Source organism: Anabrus simplex, chromosome 6 (genome assembly GCF_040414725.1).
Source record: "Anabrus simplex isolate iqAnaSimp1 chromosome 6, ASM4041472v1, whole genome shotgun sequence".
In the NCBI taxonomy this organism is placed as follows: Eukaryota; Metazoa; Arthropoda; class Insecta; order Orthoptera; family Tettigoniidae; genus Anabrus; species Anabrus simplex.
In genome coordinates, this window is record NC_090270.1 from 168,833,486 (window position 1) to 168,857,407 (window position 23,922).

The window sequence follows — 23,922 nt, forward strand, 5'->3', positions numbered from 1 at the left end:
GATTAACGTTGTTGTAAAAATGCACCACCATATTTGAATGTACGACATTCGCACAAGACTCTTATGTTACAACATGCTAAGACCGGGTGAGTTGGCCGTGCGGTTAGGAGCACGCAGCTGTGAGCTTTCATCCGGGAGATAGTGGGTTCGAACCCCACTGTCCGCAGCTCTGAAAATGGTTTTCCATGGTTTCCCATTTTCACACCAGACAAATGTTCCTTAAGGCCATGGCCACTTCCTTCCCATTCCTGGGCCTTTCCTATCCCATCATTGCCATAAGACCTATCTGTGTTGTTGTGACGTAAAACAAATAGCAAAAAAAAAATGCTAAATATTTTATAGAACTCCCCCAAAAAAATTTAAATGTCAAAATTTTATGTGTCACTATGTTTATACATTGGTAACCTGACCTTTTATGTACTTGCTAGTTTTGTAATGTTAGGCTGATGATGACGCTTCAGAAATGTGTCGAAACCAGTCCCTTGAATAAAACATGTTGTAAATACTAATCTGTACAACTTATATTTTGTACTGAAAAGGTGGAACCCTTACTGAAATTTCAGCTTCCATACTGGTTTACAATCCTGCATTCTGGAACGAAGTGGTAATAAGCACCTAGATCGGATTCTTTGCTCAACATATAAATTTGTTTCATGAACTATTAGTTCCACTAATTCATCCGTATAGAACGTCTTAAAAACTGTCTCACTATCACATTCCCCAACTGCTTCATTCTGAGGTCCTGGGTTCCCTATAAACTTTTTTTTTTACGTAATTAGACAGGTTTTTCCCATCAAAATGTGTTAGCCATGACATGCAAATTGTCATTCTGTGCATTATCAGTTGTATCTGATTTTGAACTGAGGACTTCACGTACATCACTCAAATCATCATCTGAATCATCTAACAAACTTTCGTCAGAACCACTCAACTGTTCTAAAACAACCTCTATTTCCAAGCTCGATAACCTACACTTGTTTATAAAAGCCATCTCCACTCAAGACTGACGGAATACAAGACAGCGTGTGATAAGAAAAAAGGATGGGAGAAAAACAGTCTCAAGAGAGCCCTGAATAGATAAAATGAATGATTCTCTTGACAGCCAGGTTCTTCCCCAAGAGAAAATGAAGGTATAATGCAAGAAGTGTGCATAGTAGTCGCCAGATAGCAGACAAAAACAGTGCTTGCCCGTAGTGGCAGAGATAAATATTCCTTGAAATATCACTCAAAGTTCAGTGACAAAACACTATCGAAATAGGGATCAAGGTATATCGCTAAAAAGGTCAAACATTCCGCTTCAAGGAGAAATGATCAGGTGAGTTGGCCATGCTGTTAGGGGTGTGCAACTGTGAGCTTGCTTCCAGGAGATAGTGGGTTCGAGCCCCACTGTCGGCAGCCCTGAAGATGGTTTTCTGGGGTTTCCCATTTTCACATCAGGGAAATGCTGGGCTGTACTTTAATTAAGGCCATGGCTGCTTCCTTCTCATTCCCATTCCTCGGCCTTTCTTATCCCATTGTCGCCATAAGACTTATCTGTGTCGGTGCTATGTAAAGCAAATAGCAAGGAGAAATGAGTTAAAACACAAATAGCTTCGATCGTAACCGCTGGATCGCAGTACGTGTGCTCCATGCGAGCAGTGCTTGTCACTCCACCGTGTGCGATGTTCACTGCATGACGAGCAGTGCTTGTCGCTCCACTCTGACAGGCTAATGAAGATAAAATGTCCCATATTTGTGAATAAGTTGTAACTAAAGTTAGGTTGAAGGAAGAATCCGACCGACCTATACTTATTTGCTTTTTATTGCTAACCTTAGTTGAGTTGATGCCAATACGGGATAAAAATGAGATTTATAAGTTGTAATCATTTGTAAGTCGTTGGATGAAATGTATTAAACAAGGTGACAGACTTCAAACAATAGTTGCGTAGTATGCTACGGGAACTGACTTTTGCACCTTCCTGTAGACGAGATATGTGGCTATATACCAAGAAAGAAGATGGATAATGCCATCATAAGCTAAGAGATTAGTGTTAATAAGAACTGATAGTAGAGATTCTGTATCACTGTACTTACAGGAGTTAGGCATGAGTGTAATTTTGCTCCATATCTGTTCATAGCTTACATGGGCAACATATTCAAATAGTGTTCGTTGTGAATAGGATATAACAATTATTGGTTAAGAATAACCTTCAAGGGTTGCCCAGAAACTAATCCACCACATTTTTTTCTGCGACAATTATTTATTGAACACAATGAAACTGATACACAAGAAAGAATTATGTTTCTTCTACATTCCCTAGTTTTCCACGTAATCTTCTTCCCATTATATGGCCTTCCTGCAGCGAGACACAAGGGCACGTATGCCCTGTCGATACCATTCCTTGTTCTGTTCATGAAGCCATTTCTTCACTGTACGAATCACCTCTTCGTCATCATGACTGTACCAGCAGAAGCAGTTGCTTTGAATTTTTTGTATTGTGGAGAGTCAGGTTGGTGCCATTCCATCGATTGCAGTTTTGTTTCAGGCTCAAAATGGTGAACCCAGGTTTCATCACCCATCACAATCCGGGACAAGAAAGCTTCCCCCCTCAACTTCAAAATGTTTGTTGCAGCAATTCAGAAGAAATGTTTTTTTTTTTCTGAGCGTTTTGTCTTCCTCCATAAGACAGCGCAGAACCCATCGTGAACACTTTTTTGTGTAATCAAGAGCACTGATGATTACACCCTCACTTCCTGTGCTGTTTGACAGCTCCCACGCCAAATATAGAGTTGTTCTGCATTGGTCCTCGCAAATGAGCACATCAGCACGCTGTATATTGTCAGGTGTGACAGCCGTGCATCACCTCCCCGACCGCTGCAAGTCTTGGAGCTCTGCCGAACCACTTTGAGATGGCCTTACCCTCTGTGCCCACCGACTAACTGTACTTCTGTCACCTGCTGATGCTCCATAAACTCCACATAAACGTTTGTGAATGTTTCCAACCGTTCCTTGCTCCGCAGTGAGAAATTCAATGACAATATGCTGCTTGTAACATACATTACTTACAGACACTGTGTTGAACCATTGCTGCAAGTAAGCAATCTGTCAGAAGAAGCAGAAACCTTGCATGTGCACTCCAAAAACTTCAAAGAATTCATATCTAAAGTTTTGCATTCGTATTATTCATTGTTGGGGGCTTGGAAAAAAATTGTAGTGCATTATTTTCTGGGCCACATTTGTAGATGAAAAACTATGTTATTTTGTGGCAATTCACTTATCACATAAATCAGTGGGGTAGGATTAATTTCAATGGAATGCAGTGCCCCCTATTTACCCATCTAACTCGGTGAGCATACGAGCTGTCCCAATTTATAGGCATTTAAAGGATAAGGGTTGACGACAGTATAAAAGAAAATAATTTAAATGACGCTTGACATTTATTTTAAGATATGCACAAATAAAATTAAAATTTAACAAAATTCTTCTCTTGCTGAGTGTTGAGTAATTTCTTGAGTAATTCTTGAAAAGGTGCAACCGTTTGAGTATACTGTGGACAGTGGTTTGCAAAGAACTGGCACATGCCGAGGAACTGTCTTACTTGTTTCACTCTGATTGGTTTAGGAAATTTACAAGAACAGTTATTCGTAATCGTTAAGTCATAAAACGAATATTTGCTAAGTTTGGGATGTGTAACCAGCTTATTTAAAAACATGCATTTGCATGGAAATCTGGGCTCTAACAATAAAGAATCTTAGGAAAGGAGGGAAAAAGGAAATGAACAGTGTTTTGGGTAATTCAGGTGAACTCGTAATAGATCCTAGGGAATCACTGGACAGGTGGAGGGAATATTTTGAAAATCTTCTCAACGTAAAAGGAAATCTTCTTGGTGGTGTCACAAACAACCGAGCTCATGGAGAGGAGGAAAATGATGTTGATGAAATTATGCTTGAGGAAGTGGAAAGGATGGTAAATAAACTCCATTGTCGTAAAGCAGCATGAATAGATGAAATTAGACCTGAAATGGTGAAGTATAGTGGAAATGCAGGGATGAAATGGCTTCATAGAGTAGTAAGATTAGCATGGAATGTTGGTAAGTTACCTTCAGATTGGACAAAAGCAGTAATTGCACCTATCCATAAGCAAGGGAACAGGAAGGATTGCAACAACTGTCGAGGTATCTCATTGATTAGTATACCAGGCAAAGTATTCACTGGCATCTTGAAAGGGAGGGTGCGATCAGTGGTTGAGAGAAAGTTGGATGAAAACCAGTGCGGTTTCAGACCACAGAAAGGCTGCCATTATGCACCAGGTAATTGAAAAATACTACGAGAGGAATAGACAGTTGTGTTTATGTTTCGTAGATCTAGAGAAAGCATATGACAGGGTATCTAGGCAAAATATGTTCACCATACTGGGGGACTATGGGATTAAGGGTAGATTATTAGCTGGCGAGATGTAGTGTTTACGGTACACTATGTCTTCTGGTATAGGCTAGAATAAATTTGTTATTTTTATTGTCCTGTCTTAGTCTCATCCGTGGCTTTGGCAATGTGAAGGTGACCGAGGTATGAGTGATGCTAGTAATACCAATCCTTATGCAGGCAGTCCCTGTTATGAATGGTGTGAAAATATCACTCATAGGATCAGTTGGTGCATGCATTTCAGTGGGCTTGGCAGACTGATATGCAATAGCAACTTCCGGCTCAGTGAGAAAAGCAACAGGAAACTACCTCACTCATTTCCCTAGCATGCGTCTTCAGTGACGCCTAGGCTATCTATGACAGCTGTTGGCGGAACTGTGGTGGATCAAACCAGCCTTCGGGCTGAATACCCAACATACATTAAAATCAATCAGTTTTAATCGTGCAAGCAAAGAGGAAGGTTGTGTATTGAGTGAGTCCTGACATGGTGATTTCGACTGAACAATACCAGGTGACAACAGGTTGTTGGCATGGTAGAGGCAGGCCAGCGAGGCGTAATATGGAATACAGTGCCAGACAGCAAATGGGACATGTTTCGATTCTGATGGCAGTGCTCCTAGGCATTGGAGAGGTAGAGCTGAACCCCGGACCTGGTCCTGCTGCTGCAGTGGTATGGGAAGAGATGGAGAAAAGAGAAATTGTGAAGGGCCAAGCAGAACAAACAAAAGAGCTTCTACGGGAACAAGCCAGTGAACTGAGAGTAATAAAGGACTGTATGAAAGGGGAACTAATAAAGGTAACAGAACTGGTGGTCCAGAACAATAAGGAAATAGCAAGTTTGAAGGATAAGGTGAAGAGAATGGAAGAAGAGATCAAGGAATTGAGATGGCAAGGAAAAAAACTCCACACGTTGAATGGTTAAAAACAAAATTTTATGAAGAGAGTGAGTGAGATTTGTGCATTGGTTTAATTTACATCCCGCCTGAAGCCTCTCCATTTGCGAAAAAAAGACCTTTTTTGATGAGTTAGCACTGGAAATGAATAGGGTACAGAATCTTTTTGAGGACATAGGCATTGTATTCGGGAGACTTCAATGCACACCAGAGGCCGTTATATGACAAAGATGCAAAGCAAAGCCATCTCCGTACAGGTCATGAAGGCCCTTGGAGGGGTGGAAGGTAAAGGCTTCCACTATCCGCAACCTCGGCACTTAATGGGGTAGAGTGGTTAGCTCTACGCCCGGCCATCTTTGCCCCCAGGAATTAACCTGGTACTCATATTTGGTGTAGGCTGAGTGAACCTCAGGGCCATATGCACCTCCGGAAGTGGAAATCTCATTTCATAAATTTTATGACTTCCTGATGGGGATTCAAACGCACGTCCTTCCGGGCGAACCGAGCACGCCTTTAACGCCTCAGCCAGGCAGCCCCTATGACAAAGATGCAGAGGAAATATATATTCATAAGAGAGTAAGTCAATAAGGGATTTAATAAAATTAGTATTGAAAAACTATATATTTTAAATGGGTGGTGGTGTGGTGATGAAATGGGGAACCTAACATATATAACAGAGACAGGGGGCAGTGTGATTGATATGGTAGTATGTTCACGGAATGCCTTATCTATGATTAAGAGTATAAAGGTCCAGGACTGGGGAGAGTCACACCACTTACCAATTATTATCACAATAGAATATATAAAGGGTAATGCTTTAACGAATTTTACGGGAAATTGTAAAGAAAGGCCCATTGCAAAATACAGGTGGAAGGATGAGCTAGGGAAAGAGTTTATGAATTATTATGAAGGAGAAACATGTAAAATAGTGAAAATTGGAATAGACTTAACGATTGAGAATAATCAGACGGGTAGGGCAGTAAAATTACTAGAACACACCATTAAGGTGGCGGGTGAGAAGATGCTGGTAAAGGAGGCAAAGGGGAAAATGGAGAAGGGGTGGTACAGTCATGACTGTAGACAGAAAAGGTTTGAAGTAATGAAAGCACTAAAGATGTACAAGAAACAGGGGAGAGACAATCAGGGAATGGAATTCTGCATTAAGAGAAAAGGATATAGAGAATTGTTGTATATAGCAAAATCTGAATGGCAGCGGCAAAGGGTTGCTTAGCTGAATATGAATTCTAAACATACGAAAATAGGAAAGTGTGGAGTACGATTAGGTGGTTATGTGGTAAGCAGGAAGCTGCTCGGCAAACTGAAATAAAGTCAAATAATACTAGATTATAAATTCTACCTGTTCAATACATCAGAGTTTTTTATTTAAATTTGAGAAATAGTTCTTAACATATAAGAATAGGGACATGTTTCGTCCATAGTGAGGGCATCATCAGTCTACAAATCTCATACCTGAAAGAAAGATAGATCAGGATCCTGATTATTCTTATACCTAAATAAGAGGATACTGTTTTAAGTACAAATGTGTATAAAATGACTAGCAAGTAGAATATAGTAGTTATAAGTACTCTTATGACAAAGTCTTATAATCAATCCTTATTGTAGATCTTTACGAATGTCTCGTTTTTAAAATGTGGTAACAAGTGGTTAGTTAAAAGTTCAAAAAGAATACGTAAATTGCTGCGCTGAAATAAAATTTGGTAAATATGGTGCCTTATTCTGGAGATGGCATAAGGAGCTTATAACAGCTTAATATTTAGGATAAAAGTCACTCTTAGTGGTAGTAAGTTGTTAATTTTATACGAAAAGATAATACGACAAACTTCTTGAAACACTTAGGAGCGAGGACAAGTACTCATCAGAAATATAGCTGTTTTTATAATTAGCTGGTAGACGTGGTTGTAGCTTCTTATACTAAAAGTCGAACGGAAAATGTGCGAGGTTGAGTAGGCCTAGAGCTTGTGGTGTTATGTCTCTTCGAAAGTTATGTTAATTTGGTTAAAGATGAGGGAAAATCCAAAGTTGTTTGTCTGTTGAAGTTGTATGAAAAGATAAGACGACAAATTTCTTGAAGCACTTAGGAGAGATGACAGGTGTTCGTCGGAAAATGTAGCTATATTTATAATAAAATTAGCTGGTAGACGTGGTTGTAGCTTCTTGTATTAAAAGTCGAAAGGAAACTACGAGGTTGTGTAGAGCTTGTAGTGTTCTGTCTGAAATAATAGGAGAGTGAAATGTTAAGGAATAAAATTAAAGTAGGAGAGAAACGAAGAAAAAAAACGATGTGTGTGAAAATTACTTACCCCTTCGACAGTTGTGATGTTAATTTGGTTAAATATGAGGTGAGTTGAAGAAATTATGTTGTGTGTGAATTTTATTTATCTTTTCAACTGTTGTAATGTTAATTAGTTGCCATGGTAGCGTTTGAATGACTGATATTTGTGCTTCTAGTGTTATACCGATGCAAGATTGGTGGGGGATGGCGCAGAGGTGGGGGTGGGTTGGGCGGGGCGTCAAGTTTAAGTGCCATTGGATGTGGCTGGCATAAGAAGAAAGGAGAAAAATCAAATCCAAAATATGTTTGTGGTGTGAACAACAATGGATAAAAATGTAAAAAAGAAAGGAGGAAAATTGTACATCACTACTATTGATTTGGAAAAAGCTTTTGATTCTGTGAGTAGAGGGGCTGTTGTGCCAAAGATGGGAAGAATAGGGATGTCACACAAGATGATCAGAGCAGTGGAAAGCATATAATCAGAAGTTACGTGCTCAGTTAAAGTTAGGGAGAGTAAAGTAATAGGGGAGATACTCTCCAAAATAGGGCTGAAACGGGAATGTAAGTTGTCCCCTATACTGTTTTTGCTCTTCATAAGTGATATATTTCAATCGAAAGGATTTATGTCGGGCGTTTACTCAAGTCTTGAAAATCAAGATATTCCGGGTCTTATTTTCGCAGAAGACATCCTCCTACATACACTGACTCCTGTGAGCATGCAGAGTAGCATAAATGAAATGATAAATTACTGCAAACATTGGAATTTAAAAATGAATACACAGAAAACAAAGGTAATGGTATGTAAAAAAAGGCTATAAATTATCAAAGAATGAAAAATGATGGATGGGTGAGGCAAAATTAGAAGTTGTTAAGAAAATAGAGTATCTGGGTATGGTAATAAGTGGAAATGGAAAATTGTCAGAACAAATAAAAAGAGCAAAACTGAAGGTTATGGGTTCACTGTCAGCTATTAACATGTTACACAAAAAGATGCCAAACACTGATTATAGGGTGCACAAAAATGTATTTAATGCAGTAGTTAAATCAAAGGTATTATATGGAGCAGAGATGTGGGGAGTTGAAGATAAAGTTTATACGCTTGAGGTAATCACAGGTAAATTTGCCAAAATAATAATGGGACTACCCAGTTGTACAGCCAACTGTGGTGTAAGAATGATATGTTAAGTCTTCAGGGAAATATTGTTAAAAAGATAATTAAGTATTGGTTATGACTGAAGCTGGGAGCAGGAGGCGAAATGTTACAAATAGCCTACCAACACCAAATGAAATACATCAGAACCAAGGATACTGGGTGGACGGGGTAAGGAATATTTTGGAAACGGTAGGAATGGGGTACTGCTGGGAAAGGGCTTGCTTAGAGCAGCAAAGAATAGTAAAAAACAGTCCGAACAGTGAAGGACATTGAAAAACAAGAAATTGTTTCACAGTGTAAAAATAAAAGGTCACTAGTGGAATTTTGTAATGTAATTGGGAAAATGAGGATAAATGTAGATAATATAACAAAAAGGGAAATGAGGAGAATAATATGGTGGCTAATGGGAATACACACAAATAAAGCACACAGAAATAACAAGGATGATAACATATGTTTATTTTGTTCTAAAGAAATTGGTTGTGCACACCTTATGAAAGATTGTTTAGAGACAAGGGAAATAAGGGAGAAATTTATGGATGAAGAGGATAGGAGGAAAATTGACTATGAAACTCAATGAAACTCAAGTTATTGAACAGAGAGTGGATGCACCCAGGAAGAATAGCTCAGTTATTCAACATTGTTAAGGGAATGTGGAGAAATAAATTGATACATGTAAGAAGTGATGCATGCTAGTTAATGATGTAATTGTGCCTAAGGTAACCTAGACAATATAACTTTGTTGAAGTCTAGAGCTATTAGGTACGTAGATTATATTTATAGCATACTAGCTGATGTACCCCTGCTTCGCTGCGGAATTCTACATTGTATACAGCATTTTAGGTTAGGTAGTGTGCATGTTGTGAGCAAGAATGTATTAAATTGCATAGCTCTTAACATTACCCTAGAAACGCGACGGGGAAGTCACCAAACGTCTTTTCTCATATGAGGACTGGGTTAGGGAATTGTCATTGTAATGGTAAGCTCACTTGCCCACCATCAGTCACAACCAGGTTGGGGAATTTTCAATATAATTGCACTCACTCTCCACCTGCCTTTTTAAATCCTCAGAACAACTGAAATAAACATAGGTCATTACAATGACGTCAGTAGAAATGGCGCAATTAAAAGCAATGCTTTCATATGAAATACTCAATCAAATGAAAAACCACACATTTTCTCACTTTTAACGAACAGTACTACGCTGCCGATCTATACGGTCCAAAATTCCAGAGCTGGAATTACCAGGCCGCAGACAGCTGTGTTCCATGAACATTATTCGTTTTTTATCGGTAGGGGGATCGAATAGTGGAGAGTCCCAGGGTAAAAACTATATCCATTTATCCGTTTCCTAGGAGTATCCGATGAGTAGGAAAATCTCAATTCACTACACTGGCGGGAGAAGAAAACTATCTGACTTGGAGGCGAATTCGCAACTTCTTCATCCAAGCCAAAGGAGAAATCCCATCTTCGCTGCTAATTAGGAATAAAATGAACGTAGATTTAATAAAAGTGAAGACGAAGAAGCTTTTCTTAAGAAACGGCTCTTTTTAGGGTTGAATTTCGAGTTATTTAGTGAATTGTAGTGCTATAATTTGGAATAGGCCTAAATTGTAATTCTACCAGGCGAGTTGGCCGTGCGGTTAGGGGCAAGTGGCAGTGAGCTTGCATCCGGGAGATAGTGGGTTCGAATCCCACTGTTGGTAGCCCTGCACATGGTTTTCCGTGGTTTCCCATTTTGACACCAGGCAAATGCTGGGGCTGTACCTTAATTAAGGCCACGACCGCTTCCTACCATCTCCTAGATCTTTCCTATCCCATCGTCGCTATAAGACCTATCTGTGTCGGTGCGACGTAAAGCCACTAGCAAAAAAAATTGTAATTCTAGACCAGTTCATTCTACTACTAAGAGAGCTTTTGCCTGAAGTGTGTACATTGCTCATTCAAAACAGCATGTCAGAGTTCGAATAGCTGGAATACTATGATGAACCAGTGTGTTCCGTACCAATAGTATCAGAAAATGTACGAACCTGAGGAATGGCACGCTAAAGAAGAAAGTTATCTAACTCCCCAGCTATTTCCCGCCAATATTCAGTCAGGCTGCTATACTCAGTACGCAGCAGTAATCCCATCCATTGGAGTTGAATATCAGCAAAAGAGACAAAGAACATCACAACAAACAATGGTCAATATAATGTTATTGTTGATCAATGTTATGTGCTTTCGATATTGTAGGCCTTCACGTTTAATTTTCTTCCGACTCTGAAATACCAGTCTTAACATAGTCGGCATGTTAAAACTGAATAAATCATAAATGATCGGAAATTGTTTGCTCTATAACTTTTGTTATGTAGTACTTTTCGATAGGACAAATAACATTTGTATTTAAAAATTAAATTTTAGGCACCTTCCCCTAAGCTACCATTTCATCCAAGGTGAATAAAATTGTTTACAGCTTAAACTGTAGTTTCTTATTCCCTGACTCTATATGCCGATTTTCATTCAATTTTGCTTACCCATTTTCTTGCGGCTCGGCATTGATATGGACTTAGCAAAAAAAAATACAAATTCATGAATATCTGTGTTATCATAGCCTTCTTCATCTTCTTCTTCTCTTCTTCCTCTTAGTGTGCCTGTCCGCCTCGGACGTTGGCGATCAACATGGCTATTCTGGCTTTATCCACTGTAATTGGGAACAGTTCTGCAGATGTTTTGCTGGACCATGTTTTAAGGTTGCCGAGTCAGGAAATTCTTCTTTGTCCAGGAGATCTTTTTCCTTCTATAAATGATCGGAAATTTAATTCTATATAACTTTAGTTGTTTAGTATTTATCGATACGACCACTAATAATACAAATATTTGAGAATTAAATTTTAGGCCTTCCCCTAAACTACCATTTCACTCAGCGTGAATAAAATTATTTATAGCCTAGATTGTAGTGGCTCATCCCCCCACTTTACATACCGATTTTCATTAAATTCTCTTCAGCCGTTTTATCGTGATGCGTGTACATAACAGACAGACAGATAGAAATTACGGAAAAGTAAAAAGTGCATTTCCTTGTTACTGTGGACATGACCGATACTGAAATACCATTCTTTTCAAATTTGGGGCAATGTACAGACAAAACTCTTATTTTATATATATAGATAAACAATGAACCGGCATATTTTATTTAAATTGCATGTTCTGAAAAGACAATATTAATATTCAGTGGAGATGTTAGACGTGGCATGTAGGAACTGAGGACGACTACTGTGGTGACCCTCACTTTAGAGTGTCACATTTCCGGAGTATCCGATGGACCTCATGGCATGTCCAAGGAGTCTTGTGTTTCCTTTTTGTTTGTGTTTTGCTTTTTAAAGTTCCATATATTAACATAATTTTTTCTAACATTCGTTCTCTGTTCAATTTCTAAATCATTTATGTGTTAAAATTGATTTATGATTTTTTCCTGACACTGTTTATTTTTGTTTTTATTTATTTTTTATGTATATTTATGCTAAAGGATATCAAACATTTGTATACTGCATGTATCAAAAATTAGAAAAGGTTACAATAAACAATACCCTCTCCCCGATCTGTGTTTTTGTGATTATGGGAGATGGGTATTATCTATTAAAATCAATCAAAGGCATTTATGTTGACAATTGGGCTGCAGTGAAAATAATTGATAGTAGAAATAGTTCTTGGTTCAGGGTACTTACAGGGGTTAGACAAGGCTGTAATCTTTCACCTTGTTGTTCGTAGTTTACATGGATCGTCTGCTGAAAGGTATAAAGTGGCAGGGAGGGATTCAGTTAGGTGGAAATGTAGTAAGCAGTTTGGCCTGTGCTGACGACTTGTTCTTAATGGCAGATTGTGCTGAAAGCCTGCAGTCTAAATCTTGGAACTTGAAAATAGGTGCAATGAGTATGGTATCGAAATTAGCTTTTCGAAGACTAAATTGATGTCAGTAGGTAAGAAATTCAACGGAATTGAATGTTAGATTGGTGATACAAAACCGGTAGATAATTTCAAGTATTTAGGATGTGTGTTCTCCCAGGATGGTAATACACACAGTTAAAAGAATTAGGGGAACATGTTTTTGAACGTATGCCATGCTCCACAAAACAATACCTCACACCCAGGTATATTACCAACTAAACCTTTATTCTCTACCATTGAAGTATACAAAAGAACATCGATGGATTTGAGTTCATTTTCAGAAATGTCCAAATAGGGGTGAAAACAAAGTGATAACAGTCTCCAGGGTGGATTTTTATCACAGTTGGAGAGCTTCAGTATGGTGTATGTCCTCCACGAGCATTTATCACAGCTTGGCACCTATCTGGCATGCTCCGTATAAGTCGATAGAGGTCACGCTGAGGTATCAGGTCCCATTCTTCAGTGAAAGCCTGTTTGAGGTCTTGGAGAGTCTGTGGTGGAACAGGACACCCACAAACACTTCTGTCAAGCCTATCTCACACATGCTTAATGGGATTAATTTCGGGACTCACTGCTGGCCATTCCATCTCTTGAATGTCCAGTTCTTACAACACAGCTCTGGTGATGCGCGCTACATGAGCTCTGGCATTGTCGTGCACGAGTACGGATTCAGGGCGAGCACCGTATGCAGCAACCAACACATGCTGTAGCAGTAAATGCTCGATGTATCCTGCAGCAGTAAGATTACCACGGACTACGACAAGATTTGTACGGCTATCAATACTGATGCCACCCATATCATCACAGAACCTTTTCTGAATTGGTCGCCTTCCTCGACAACATTTTGCATGTACTGCTTACCACGGCGTCTGCATACACGTTGACGTCCATCACGCTGTGTCGGGGGAAATCTGGGCTTGTCTGTGAACAACACAGGTCTCCATTGGCAAAGTTGCCAGTTAACGTGGGTATGGGTAAACAGAAGGCGAGCTGCGTGATGTTGCTGCATTAAATGGGGCATTCGAACAGGACGTCTGGGTTGTAAGGACACTTCTCTTAACCTGTTCCTTACTGTCTCGTCAGACACCGTGATTCCAGTGATCTTCCTGAGGTCTTGTTGCAGTTCTCTGGCAGTTGCTGAATGACGCTGCACACACAGAAGGTCAGATATCGGTCATACTCTGGGGATGTCATGCGTCCACGACCTTGTCCAACCCTCCTTGTGAACTGGCCTGTCTCATTGTAGCGATTCCACAAGCATTGAATAACTGACGGAGAGACATTGCGATCCACAGCAACACGACAAAAATTCCATTCTTCTTGGATCAAAGTGACGGCCCTTGCGACTTGAACCTCATTAACATGTCTCGTGGAGTGTGCTGGTTTACATACATGCTCAGATGATTGCAGTAGTCTGTGTATCTCACAGCAACACACGGATGCGCACTGCTATTCACTTTGTTTTGTGGGGTCACCTGACTGTTTAATGCATGGCTACACCTACAGATGGAGTACAACTTCGAACTGACATACCCTGAGTAGCTGAGGTCTCGAGGTATGCTGTACGACCATTGCAACCCCATCTACAAAATTAACGTTCACATACCAGACGTTACAAAACATGTTCTGCTGATTTTTTTTTAACTGTGTAGTAAGTGAGATTGAATCAAGGTGCAGTAAAACTAATGCAGTGAGCTCGCAGTTGTGATCAACAGTATTCTGTAAGAAGGAAGTCAGCTCCCGGACGAAACTATCTTTACATCAGTCTGTTTTCAGACCAATTTTGCTTTACGGGAGCAAAAGCTGGGTGGACTCAGGATATCTTATTCATAAGTTAGAAGCAACGGGCATGAAAGTAGCGAGAATGATTGCTGGTACAAACAGGTGGGAACAATGACAGGAAGGTACTCAGAATGATGAGATAAAGGCTAAGTTAGGAATGAACTTGATAGATGAAGCTGTACACATAAACTGGCTTCGGTGGTGGGGTCATATGAAGCGAATGGAGGAAGATAGGTTACCTAGGAGAATAATGGACTCTGTTATGGAAGGTAAGAGAAGTAGAGGTAGACTAAGACGACAATGGTTAGACTCAGTCTCTAAAAATTTAAAGATAAGATGTATAGAACTAAATGAGGCCACAGCACTAGTTGCAAGTAGAGGATTGTAGCGGCGTTTAATAAATTCACAGAGGATTACAGACTGAACGCTGAAAGGAATAATGGTCTGTATATTATTATTATTATTATTATTATTATTATTATTATTATTATTATTATTATTATTATTATTGATAACATCATCATCAATATTATGTTTTACACTGCTTCTGGGAGAGAAACTAGAACTGTTGGGCAACCTGTGGCTGAGTTCTTTGTAGAGTAGACACTGAATTTGTAACCTGAGATGAGATCTTTTACATGCTGACATCGTATAACATGGAGTGCCAAAAGGAAGTTACTCTGCTCTTCAAAAATCACATAATCTCTTTATCAGGTTAGACCCACCGTCTTCGGATTTTGGACCCCGATACTATGCCACTAATGCATAGAAAAAGGTAGAGTACCATAACCATAACCAAGGCCTAACAAAGCTTTTGCAGTAAGTTGATAGTTGCTGTCTACTATATTTTACCAAAAGGAAGACTGAATACCACATTATTCCTACATCACTTGATTTCTAGAACAACTCAATTCCATGGGAATGAAAGGTGGGTGAATTTTGGATATCTTGGTGGTGGTGGTGATTGTATGGCCTCAGCCATTGAGTGCAGGCGTTTTGATTGACACCATTTATGCTACATGTATGTCAATTTTGTAATGCCATTTCACTCTACCACATGAAAGAGAAATGAACTCCCTTGCACAATGTATTGCTTTTATTAATTTTGTCAAATAACACCAAGTTGTCATGAGAAATCTTTTCCATGCCAACACCGTATGTCATGGAGTGACTAGTAAACTCCTTAATGTCCTGCAAAACTCGTATCTCTGCCAAGTTTGAACCTGTTATCTTGAAATCCGGAAGCTGAAATTCTACCTCTGATCCTCAGATATCTTACTTATATTTGAAGTAACACATGAAGTTTCTGAATATCATTCATTTCAGTGAGAGGATATTCTTAATGAAAGTATGACTATAGAATGAACAGTTTAGGTAAAACTGTGGATAGGTATTGACTTGAATGATGTGATTGAGCGTAGGCATATGTGTTACCTAGGTGACTAGTGGACTCCATCATAGAGGATACAAGAAGCAGAATTCTGTGGATAGACTGTGTATCTGATGATTTTAAGGAAAAAGGCATAAGTAGGCCTACTGAATAGGTCATATTGACAGCTATAAACAGCGGAACATAAACAAATCCTTATCCATGGAGGCTTTCAGACTGAATGCTAAAAGAAAAGGTGTGTAGTAATGGAAGCCTGCAATATTAATGGTAACAACAAAAGTAATATGTAACATCAGTGTCAAACAGGTAAAGTACACAGATGTAAAAAAAATCTTCTTTCTGTGTTTGAGCTATAAAGCATCTTGATCTGTACCAGGCTTCCAAAATTGTATAGAAATAATAGAAATATGTTTTTATTTTTTACTTCTTGTGAATATAATTTTAATTTATTTATTTCCAAACCTTGCACTTTAGCAAATTACATATCGTATTTTGTAATACAGTAGGTGTTTTCAAAACAGAACTCTCTTTCCAGGTGTTGATACCCATGTACATCGCATATCCAACAGATTAGGCTGGGTTCAAAAGCCTACAAAAACTCCTGAGGAAACACGTGTTGCTCTAGAATCATGGTTACCTTATCATCTGTGGGATGAGGTGAATCATCTATTAGTAGGATTTGGACAGCAAATTTGCCAGCCAGTTAGGCCTCAATGTGGTTCCTGCTTAAACAATAATCTGTGTCCATATGGTAGATTGGAGGTGAAGAAAAAGAAGAAGAAGGAGGAGGAAAAGAAGAAGAAAAAATGAGTTCAAAATGTACAAACTCCCCGGCTATGGATTGTGTAGACAGTAGCAAAGTAGCTATAAACTACACTCCTCCAGACATTATTATGAATCATATAGAGGACAACTTTCGGGTAAAAGACAAGTTGGAGAGATGGGTTAAACCCTGTTTAATGCTCTTCTCTCAGGTGTAACTGAAGCAAGGGTATAGATGTGTTTTAGCCTGAAATGCTTGCTAGTAAGTTTTGTTTGCTTCTTTAAATGTCATTTTATTTGCTTCATAGTAATGTGTGTGTGCAGCTTTTTTTTATATTTCTGAATGGTTATTACAGTATTTTTAAAAAATACAGAAACAATCCAAACGTAGAACCTTCAAAAATTTTATAACGTTCATCAATATTAAATTAGCCCTCATGTACTACAAATAGTATTATTATGTGGTTTTGGACTGATGTTTTCAGTAATGTATTGAAAAATGCACATATGGACAAGAAATGTTACAGTATTAATTTTTTAAATGCATATATTCAAATTAATACATGATATTTTATTTTTTAATGGAGTAACAGTCCTTTAAAATGCAACTAAAATGAACAATTGTGCAATAAAAATATTCTGGTTTATAATGCTACAGAGAGCTGGTATTGTCAACAAGAGTGATTGTAATGATAAGTTAGAAATATTTCAGTGTGACATTTCTCTCCTCTCTGGTACTATGTAAGTGTCCTTTTTAACTTGTTTAGTTGCCAAAGGGGTCCGATCCGAGCGGCAGCATAGGCATTTATGAAGAATTCCTCTGGTCCTACTCGGCCAGCAAACAGGTGGTTGCTACGCGATTACAAATAGAACTCCTTCGGAGACTACACACCTTCTAGCGCAGAAATAATGGTGTATGGCTTTTAGTGCCGGGAGTGTCCAAGGACAAGTTTGCTTGTCAGGTGCAGGTCTTTTGAATTGAGGCCCGTAGGTGACCTGTGCGTTGTGCTGAGGATGAAACGATGATGAAGAGGACACATACACCCAGCCCCCATGCCAGCAGAATTAACCAGTTATGGTTAAAATTCCCGACCTTGCTAGGAATCGAATCTGGGACCCCTGAGACCAAAGGCCAGCTCACTAACCATTTAGCCATGGAGCCGGACGCAGAAATAATGAACCACGGTATCTCCAGACACACTCCTACAGGGTGGCGCACGAATAGTTGACACATTTGAAAAGCAAACACAAAAAAAGGAACTAATATACTATGTTGTTAAAATTTCACGCACCGGGCGAGTTGGCCGTGCGTGTAGAGGCGTGCGGCTGTGAGCTTGCATCCGGGAGATAGTAGGTTCGAATCCCACTATCGGCAACCCTGAAGATGGTTTTCCGTGGTTTCCCATTTTCACACCAGGCAAATGCTGGGGCTGTACCTTAATTAAGGCCACGGCCGCTTCCTTCCAACTCCTAGGCATTTCCTATCCCATCGTCGCCATAAGACCTATCTGTGTCGGTGCGACGTAAAGCCCCTAGCAAAAAAAAAAAAAAAATTCACGCACACCTTCCCTGTTTAAGGAAAATAACTGTAGAGGTGACACTGCTGCTTTGTCTCTAAATACCTGCATTCCAGTGAGCTTTCTGCCATGGCCGACCACCACAGACTCTCCGTTCAACAGCGCGCCGAAACAGTTATCTTTTACTGCAAATCAAAAAGTGTTACGGCGACACAAAGGAAATTTCGAGTTATATTTCAGACTAGGTGGGCTCCGGCAATGAACACCATCCTTCGCTTATACAGAAACTTTGAATAACAAAGCAGTATAGAAGAAAAGCAACCACGTGCACCAGCGCGATCGTGTAATGTCTCATCGTTACTCACAGTACAACAATAATAGCGGATTCTGGTCTACTTGAAGCCCAGATTTAAATCCTTGTGATTTATTTTTATGGGGCTGTTTTAAACAAACCTGTTTGCTTCAAGACCTCAAAGTCGCATGGAAATATGTGCTCGGATTGTGCATCCCTCAGTGAAATTCATGAAGACCTGTGCCACAAAGTCGTCAGAAACATGCGTACTCGTCTCAAAGAGATTGTCCACTGAAGGGGAGGCCACAATGAACATGTGATATAGTGAAATGTATTTCCATGCTCCAAGCTACCTGTGTCTAAAATTTCATTAGTGTTCTGTGAAAAATAAAGGTGTTATTCTAAAATTAAATGTGTCAACTATTCGCGCGCCACCCTGTATAAGCCAGTGATGTAATGTTGGTTTGACTAAGCAGCATAGAATACTCACAAAATGGCATGGTACGACGGTACCGGTATGTGCCATTTCTTGTCAGCCTGATTGGGTCAGCATATAATTTTATGCTGTAATGACCAAGGGGAGATCGAGAATTTGAACTAATTATTGAACAATGCAGTACATTTCAGTTGAAAACAAAACAAGCATCATTTGTATGCATTGAAAAATCAAAAATAAATATATGAAAATTCCATACATTCCAGTATTTATGATATTGACATGAAAGTAAATGATCAATGACTACTGATGTGGCCTGTAGTTCTTTCTCCAAGCAGTAACGCAGTGACTAACAAGAGAAATAAATCTACTATGAAAAGCTAAGCTATGACCAGTGCCTGATCGAGTTGGCATATCGATTTTAAATATTTGTAATGACCAAAGTTACATGAGTTAACACAATCGATGCAGCAGTTGTGAGCCCCTGTACTTTAACATTTTTCCTTTTTCATGGGTTATTAGCAATATACATAAAATAAACTTGTGTCCTCATCCCGAGATGGTGCAGTTCTTTTCAGGTACGCTCCCAATGGAGGAGAGCTGCATATATGATTCTAACCTCATTCCAGTCCTCCTGGCATTCTTAAATCTGTTGCAGTATCAGGATTCGAACTCAGGCCCCCAAGGATGGCACCTAATATTGCTAACCATTATGTTGCAGAGGCAGGCTATACATACATGATAAATAAGAAACTAGCAGATAACCATGTTTCAGTCAAAAGTGGCACTTTAAGCGGACGTGTACCGAAAAGTAGTATGGCAGGTAGCGTATTAAAGATCTTCTGATATGTGCCAAGGAAGGCAAAACAAAGCAGTAGCAGCCTAGTATCCTTTGTGTATGTAAATCAGTAATGTCCAGGCTTTGGATTATTATGCATAGTCATATTTGGAGTAGTTTTCTCTTAATAGTGCATATTGTTGGAGATGGGACCATGATAATGGGAGATCTGAATGCTCATGTGGGAACTGATAGAATGAGGTACAAGAATGTTCTGGGCCCACATGAGGGGCAATAGAAATGAAGATAGAGTGAAACTGTTGGACTTAGAAATAACCTGATAAAAAAGAACACATGGTTTATGAAGAGGAATAGCCATAAGATAGCCGATATAGTTGGGATGGACAGTCTGGAACACTCATCGATTTTATAATAACGGACCGAGAATGGGAAAGATGCGTCACGAATACAAATGAAAGTATGGAAGGTGATCATAGATTATTAATTGTGGAATTAACAAGTAAAAATCCTTAAAATTGTATTGAAGAAACCAAAGATCAGTATGTGGGAATAAGAGGAGGAGGATGAAAGAATTGCATTCAAAGACTGTACAAAAAGGAAGTTGCCTAACATGGAAATACAAAGTGAAGAAGAAGAGTGGGACAATTTAAGACAGACATTTGTGGAAGCAGCAATTGAAGTATGCGGAAAAACAAAAGCAAGGGTTAAGGGAAAGGAGACACGGTGGTGGACAGACAAAATAAAAAAGAAATAAAAGAAAGGAACAAGGTGAAGAAAGAAATGGTTAAGGAAAAGTAAAAAGTTTATCTGAGGGATGAAAATAAGATAGAAAAGTTATATGTGGAATACAAAAGTTTGAAACTACAAGTAAAGAGGAGTATCAAGGAAGAAAAGGAGAAATGTTTGGGAGAGTTTACCAACAAAATTGAGCAAGCCAGTCAAGGAAATCAGAAACTATTATACAGAGTAATAAAATCAAAAAGAATAAACCAAGAAAAAATCAAGGCATTAGAGAGAGAAGATGGATCCATAGTACATGAGGAAAAGGGTCTTCAGAAGGTGATGGCAAAGTATTTTGAAAAACTTTACAATGAGGATGACTGCTCGGAGGAAGAAGGAGATAAGAACATGGAAATAATAGACAGAGAACCCGATAACATGGTTGTAACTTGAAAGGGCACTGAAAGCAATGACCAAATGTAAAGCAAGTGGAAAAGACAAATACAGTGCTGATATGATTAAGGCAGCAGGAAGCATTGGACTACAGTGGCTATACAGAGCCCTCAATGCCATATGGAAGGATGAAAGGATACCTGAAGATTGGCAAGAAGGAAGCATTGTACCACTGATCAAAAAAGGAAATAGGAAGAAAGGTGAAAATTATAGAGGTATAACCCTATTATCACATGGGCTAAAAATAATGGAAAAAGTCATAGACAAAAGACTGAGGGATGTAATAGAAACACAGAGGAAGAACAATATGGCTTTAGACCAAATAGATCAACAATAGACTTGATATTTTCAGCACAAACAATAATGGAAAAACATTGGAAAGGAACAAGGAAATCATCTTCATATTTTTGGATTTGGAAAATGCTTATTATACAGTTAAAAGAAAACATGTATGAGAATCCCAACTGAAAAGGAATGTGCCAAAATCATTAATTAACAAGATAAAAATGTTGTATCATGAGAGTAAAAGCAGTATGCAAGTGGGGAGTAGTGATTGAAACATTTTATACAAAAAAAAAAAAAAAAATCAAGCATGGAAGTGAACTGTCACCATTATTGTTTATTATATTGGTGGATGAAATCATAAAATGTGCCAAGTAGAATATCAGTAGTGATGAAGTGAATGGTTTGGTATTTGCAAATGATGTGGTGATTTGGGGAAAGGAAGAAAAAGAAGTACAAAGAAGACCAGACATTTGGAATGAAAATCTGAAAGAGTTTGGAATGGTAATTAGTAAAAAGAAAACTGTAGTCATGCCCTGTGGAAAAGAGAAAAAGAGAAGCCAAGTGAACATAGATGGAGAACGGTTAGAGAATATAGAAGTTTACATATCTGGGTAGCATTATTAATGAAAGTAATGAAATCAAACCTGAACTTTACAAAGGTAAAAAAAAATTCACCTTTGTAAAGTGAAAACCGTCAATACGGAATGATTCTAATATCTTGTAATCAACCCTGAAATTAATAACAGACTAAGTAAAGGTACAATATTTTATCATCAAGTCAGAGAGCTTTTGTGTATGTTTAGTCCTCAGCCCGAAGGTTGGATCCTCAACAGTTCCGCCATCAGCTGTCATAGATAGCCTAGGCATCACTGAAGAGGCGTACTAGGGAAATGAGGAGTGAGGTAGTTTCCCATTGCTTTCCTCACCGAGCCAGCCGTTGCTATTACATATCAGTCTGCCAAGCCCACTAAAATGCATGCACCAACCGACCCTATGAGCAATATTTTCACACCATTCATAACAGGGACTGGCTGCATAAGGAATGGTATTACTAGCATCACTCATACCTCAGTCACTTTCATATTGTCAAAGCCAAAGATGAGACTGAGACAGGTCAATGAAAGTAACAAATTTGATATAGCCCATACCAGAAGTCTTAGTGCACTGTAAACACTACATCTCGCCAGCAAAGGCATACAGTGTCGTATGCCCCCTTAATATCTAAGAATAGGGCAATAGTACTCCGCTTATGATACCTGGCCAAAAGTATATCAACAATGAGAATATCGATCGAACCCACTACAATGCCATGGTAACTCTCTGGGTCAGTAGGTAACTTATATGGTTTGAGTATTGGTATTAAATGAAAAATGTTCCGCTATGGAGGAATATGTGCTGTAAATATCATTAAAATAAGAGAGAAGTACCTGTTGTGCTTGGGAAGGCAGTAATTGTAGCATGGAATATGTTATAGAGTCTGGACCTGGGGCAGAACAGGTAGCAGTTGCTAGGGCCGCTTTGAATTTGTTTAAAGGGATGGGTTGTAGTAACGTTAAATATTGAGGGTGAGGTGTATGAGATGGAAGGAGGAAACACGGAAACGTGAAATCTGGGGTGAGAGAATTGAGAAAGGGAGATAGTATAGCTCTAGGTATAGGTTGTTGTTTCGTATGTTGAGAGGCATGAGTAAGGACTAGAATTTCATTCCACAAACTAGAAGAAGAAATATGAGAATTTAATAATGATATAAAAGCTCGCCATGCTGCATGTCTTTTTTCAAGAAATTTGATTTTGGACTGCGCAATGTGCCGTTTTAAAAGCAAATAATTTTGCTGCGTCATAGCTTTACAATATGCCTGAAATAAACATTTTTGTTGTCGTATCAAATGGTGACACTCACTGTCCTACCAATGTATGTATTGGAAAGGTCGCGGAAAGGAAGTAGAAATGGGTTTGCAAGGATGAAAGATATTAATATAGGTGTGAAGAATAGATTGGAGCATGGCGTACGAAAGGGTGGCATTCTGTAAAGTGTTTAACTGACTATGAAGGAAGGAGCAAAAAGTTTGCTTATCAAAGTGTTTTGGAAGGACCTCACATCACTAACCGGCTGAGCCATTTTAGGGGTAAAACGGGGTTTACCTATTCCATATGTAAGGGTGATGGGGTAATGATCACTCAAATATGTATCCAATAAAGTATTCCACGTAGTGATGGAAGCCATGTGAGAGCGCCATAAGGTTAAATCTACTGCACTTGGAGGGGATCCTGGTGGAGAAAGTCTTGTGGTAGAGCCGTTGTTTGGGATTGTGAAATCATGTTGCTGGGATGCTAGAAGAAGGGGTGAACCCTTTGCAGTATCCTGGACGCTTCCCCACACAGTATGGTGACAACCAAAATCTCCAAATCAAATTTATGAAAGAACTGTGACCATTGTGATTCTGTGATATAAATATCCGGAGGACAATAAATGTTAATCATATGTATATTCTTATGCAGAATTCCCACAACAAATGTATGGGGAATATGATAAAAAACGGATATCAATTGATGTGTTAAAGAATTATGTATTAAAAAAAGCTACTCCTGAACTACCGGGTCCATCATGATGCTAAATATTTAACCTGGAAGGAACAATAGGGTGGAATCTGAAAACCATGTTTCTTTAATTATAAGTATGTGAGATAAAGTCTCTCGTATGAGTAATTGCAATTCGTATTTTTTAGGAGCAACGCTCCGAGCATCCCAATGTAATAGATTTATCATATAACGAAAACATATGTGCTATACGATCTCTTAGTTGGTAGACATGTGAAATT

At 38.9% G+C, this 23,922-nt stretch overlaps 1 protein-coding gene across 1 annotated transcript in view; it reads left to right on the forward strand.

Moving 5' to 3' along the window:
- The window catches only part of Nthl1 (Nth-like DNA glycosylase 1), a 60,730-nt gene extending 43,451 nt beyond the window's left edge, over nt 1-17,279 (forward strand). Inside the window, exon 4 of the mRNA XM_067149152.2 lies at nt 16,375-17,279. Within this exon, the coding sequence (XP_067005253.1) occupies nt 16,375-16,649 (275 nt within the window). The 3' untranslated portion in view covers nt 16,650-17,279. The remainder of the gene's footprint in view (nt 1-16,374) is intronic.
- The last annotated feature ends 6,643 nt before the right edge of the window (nt 17,280-23,922 follow it).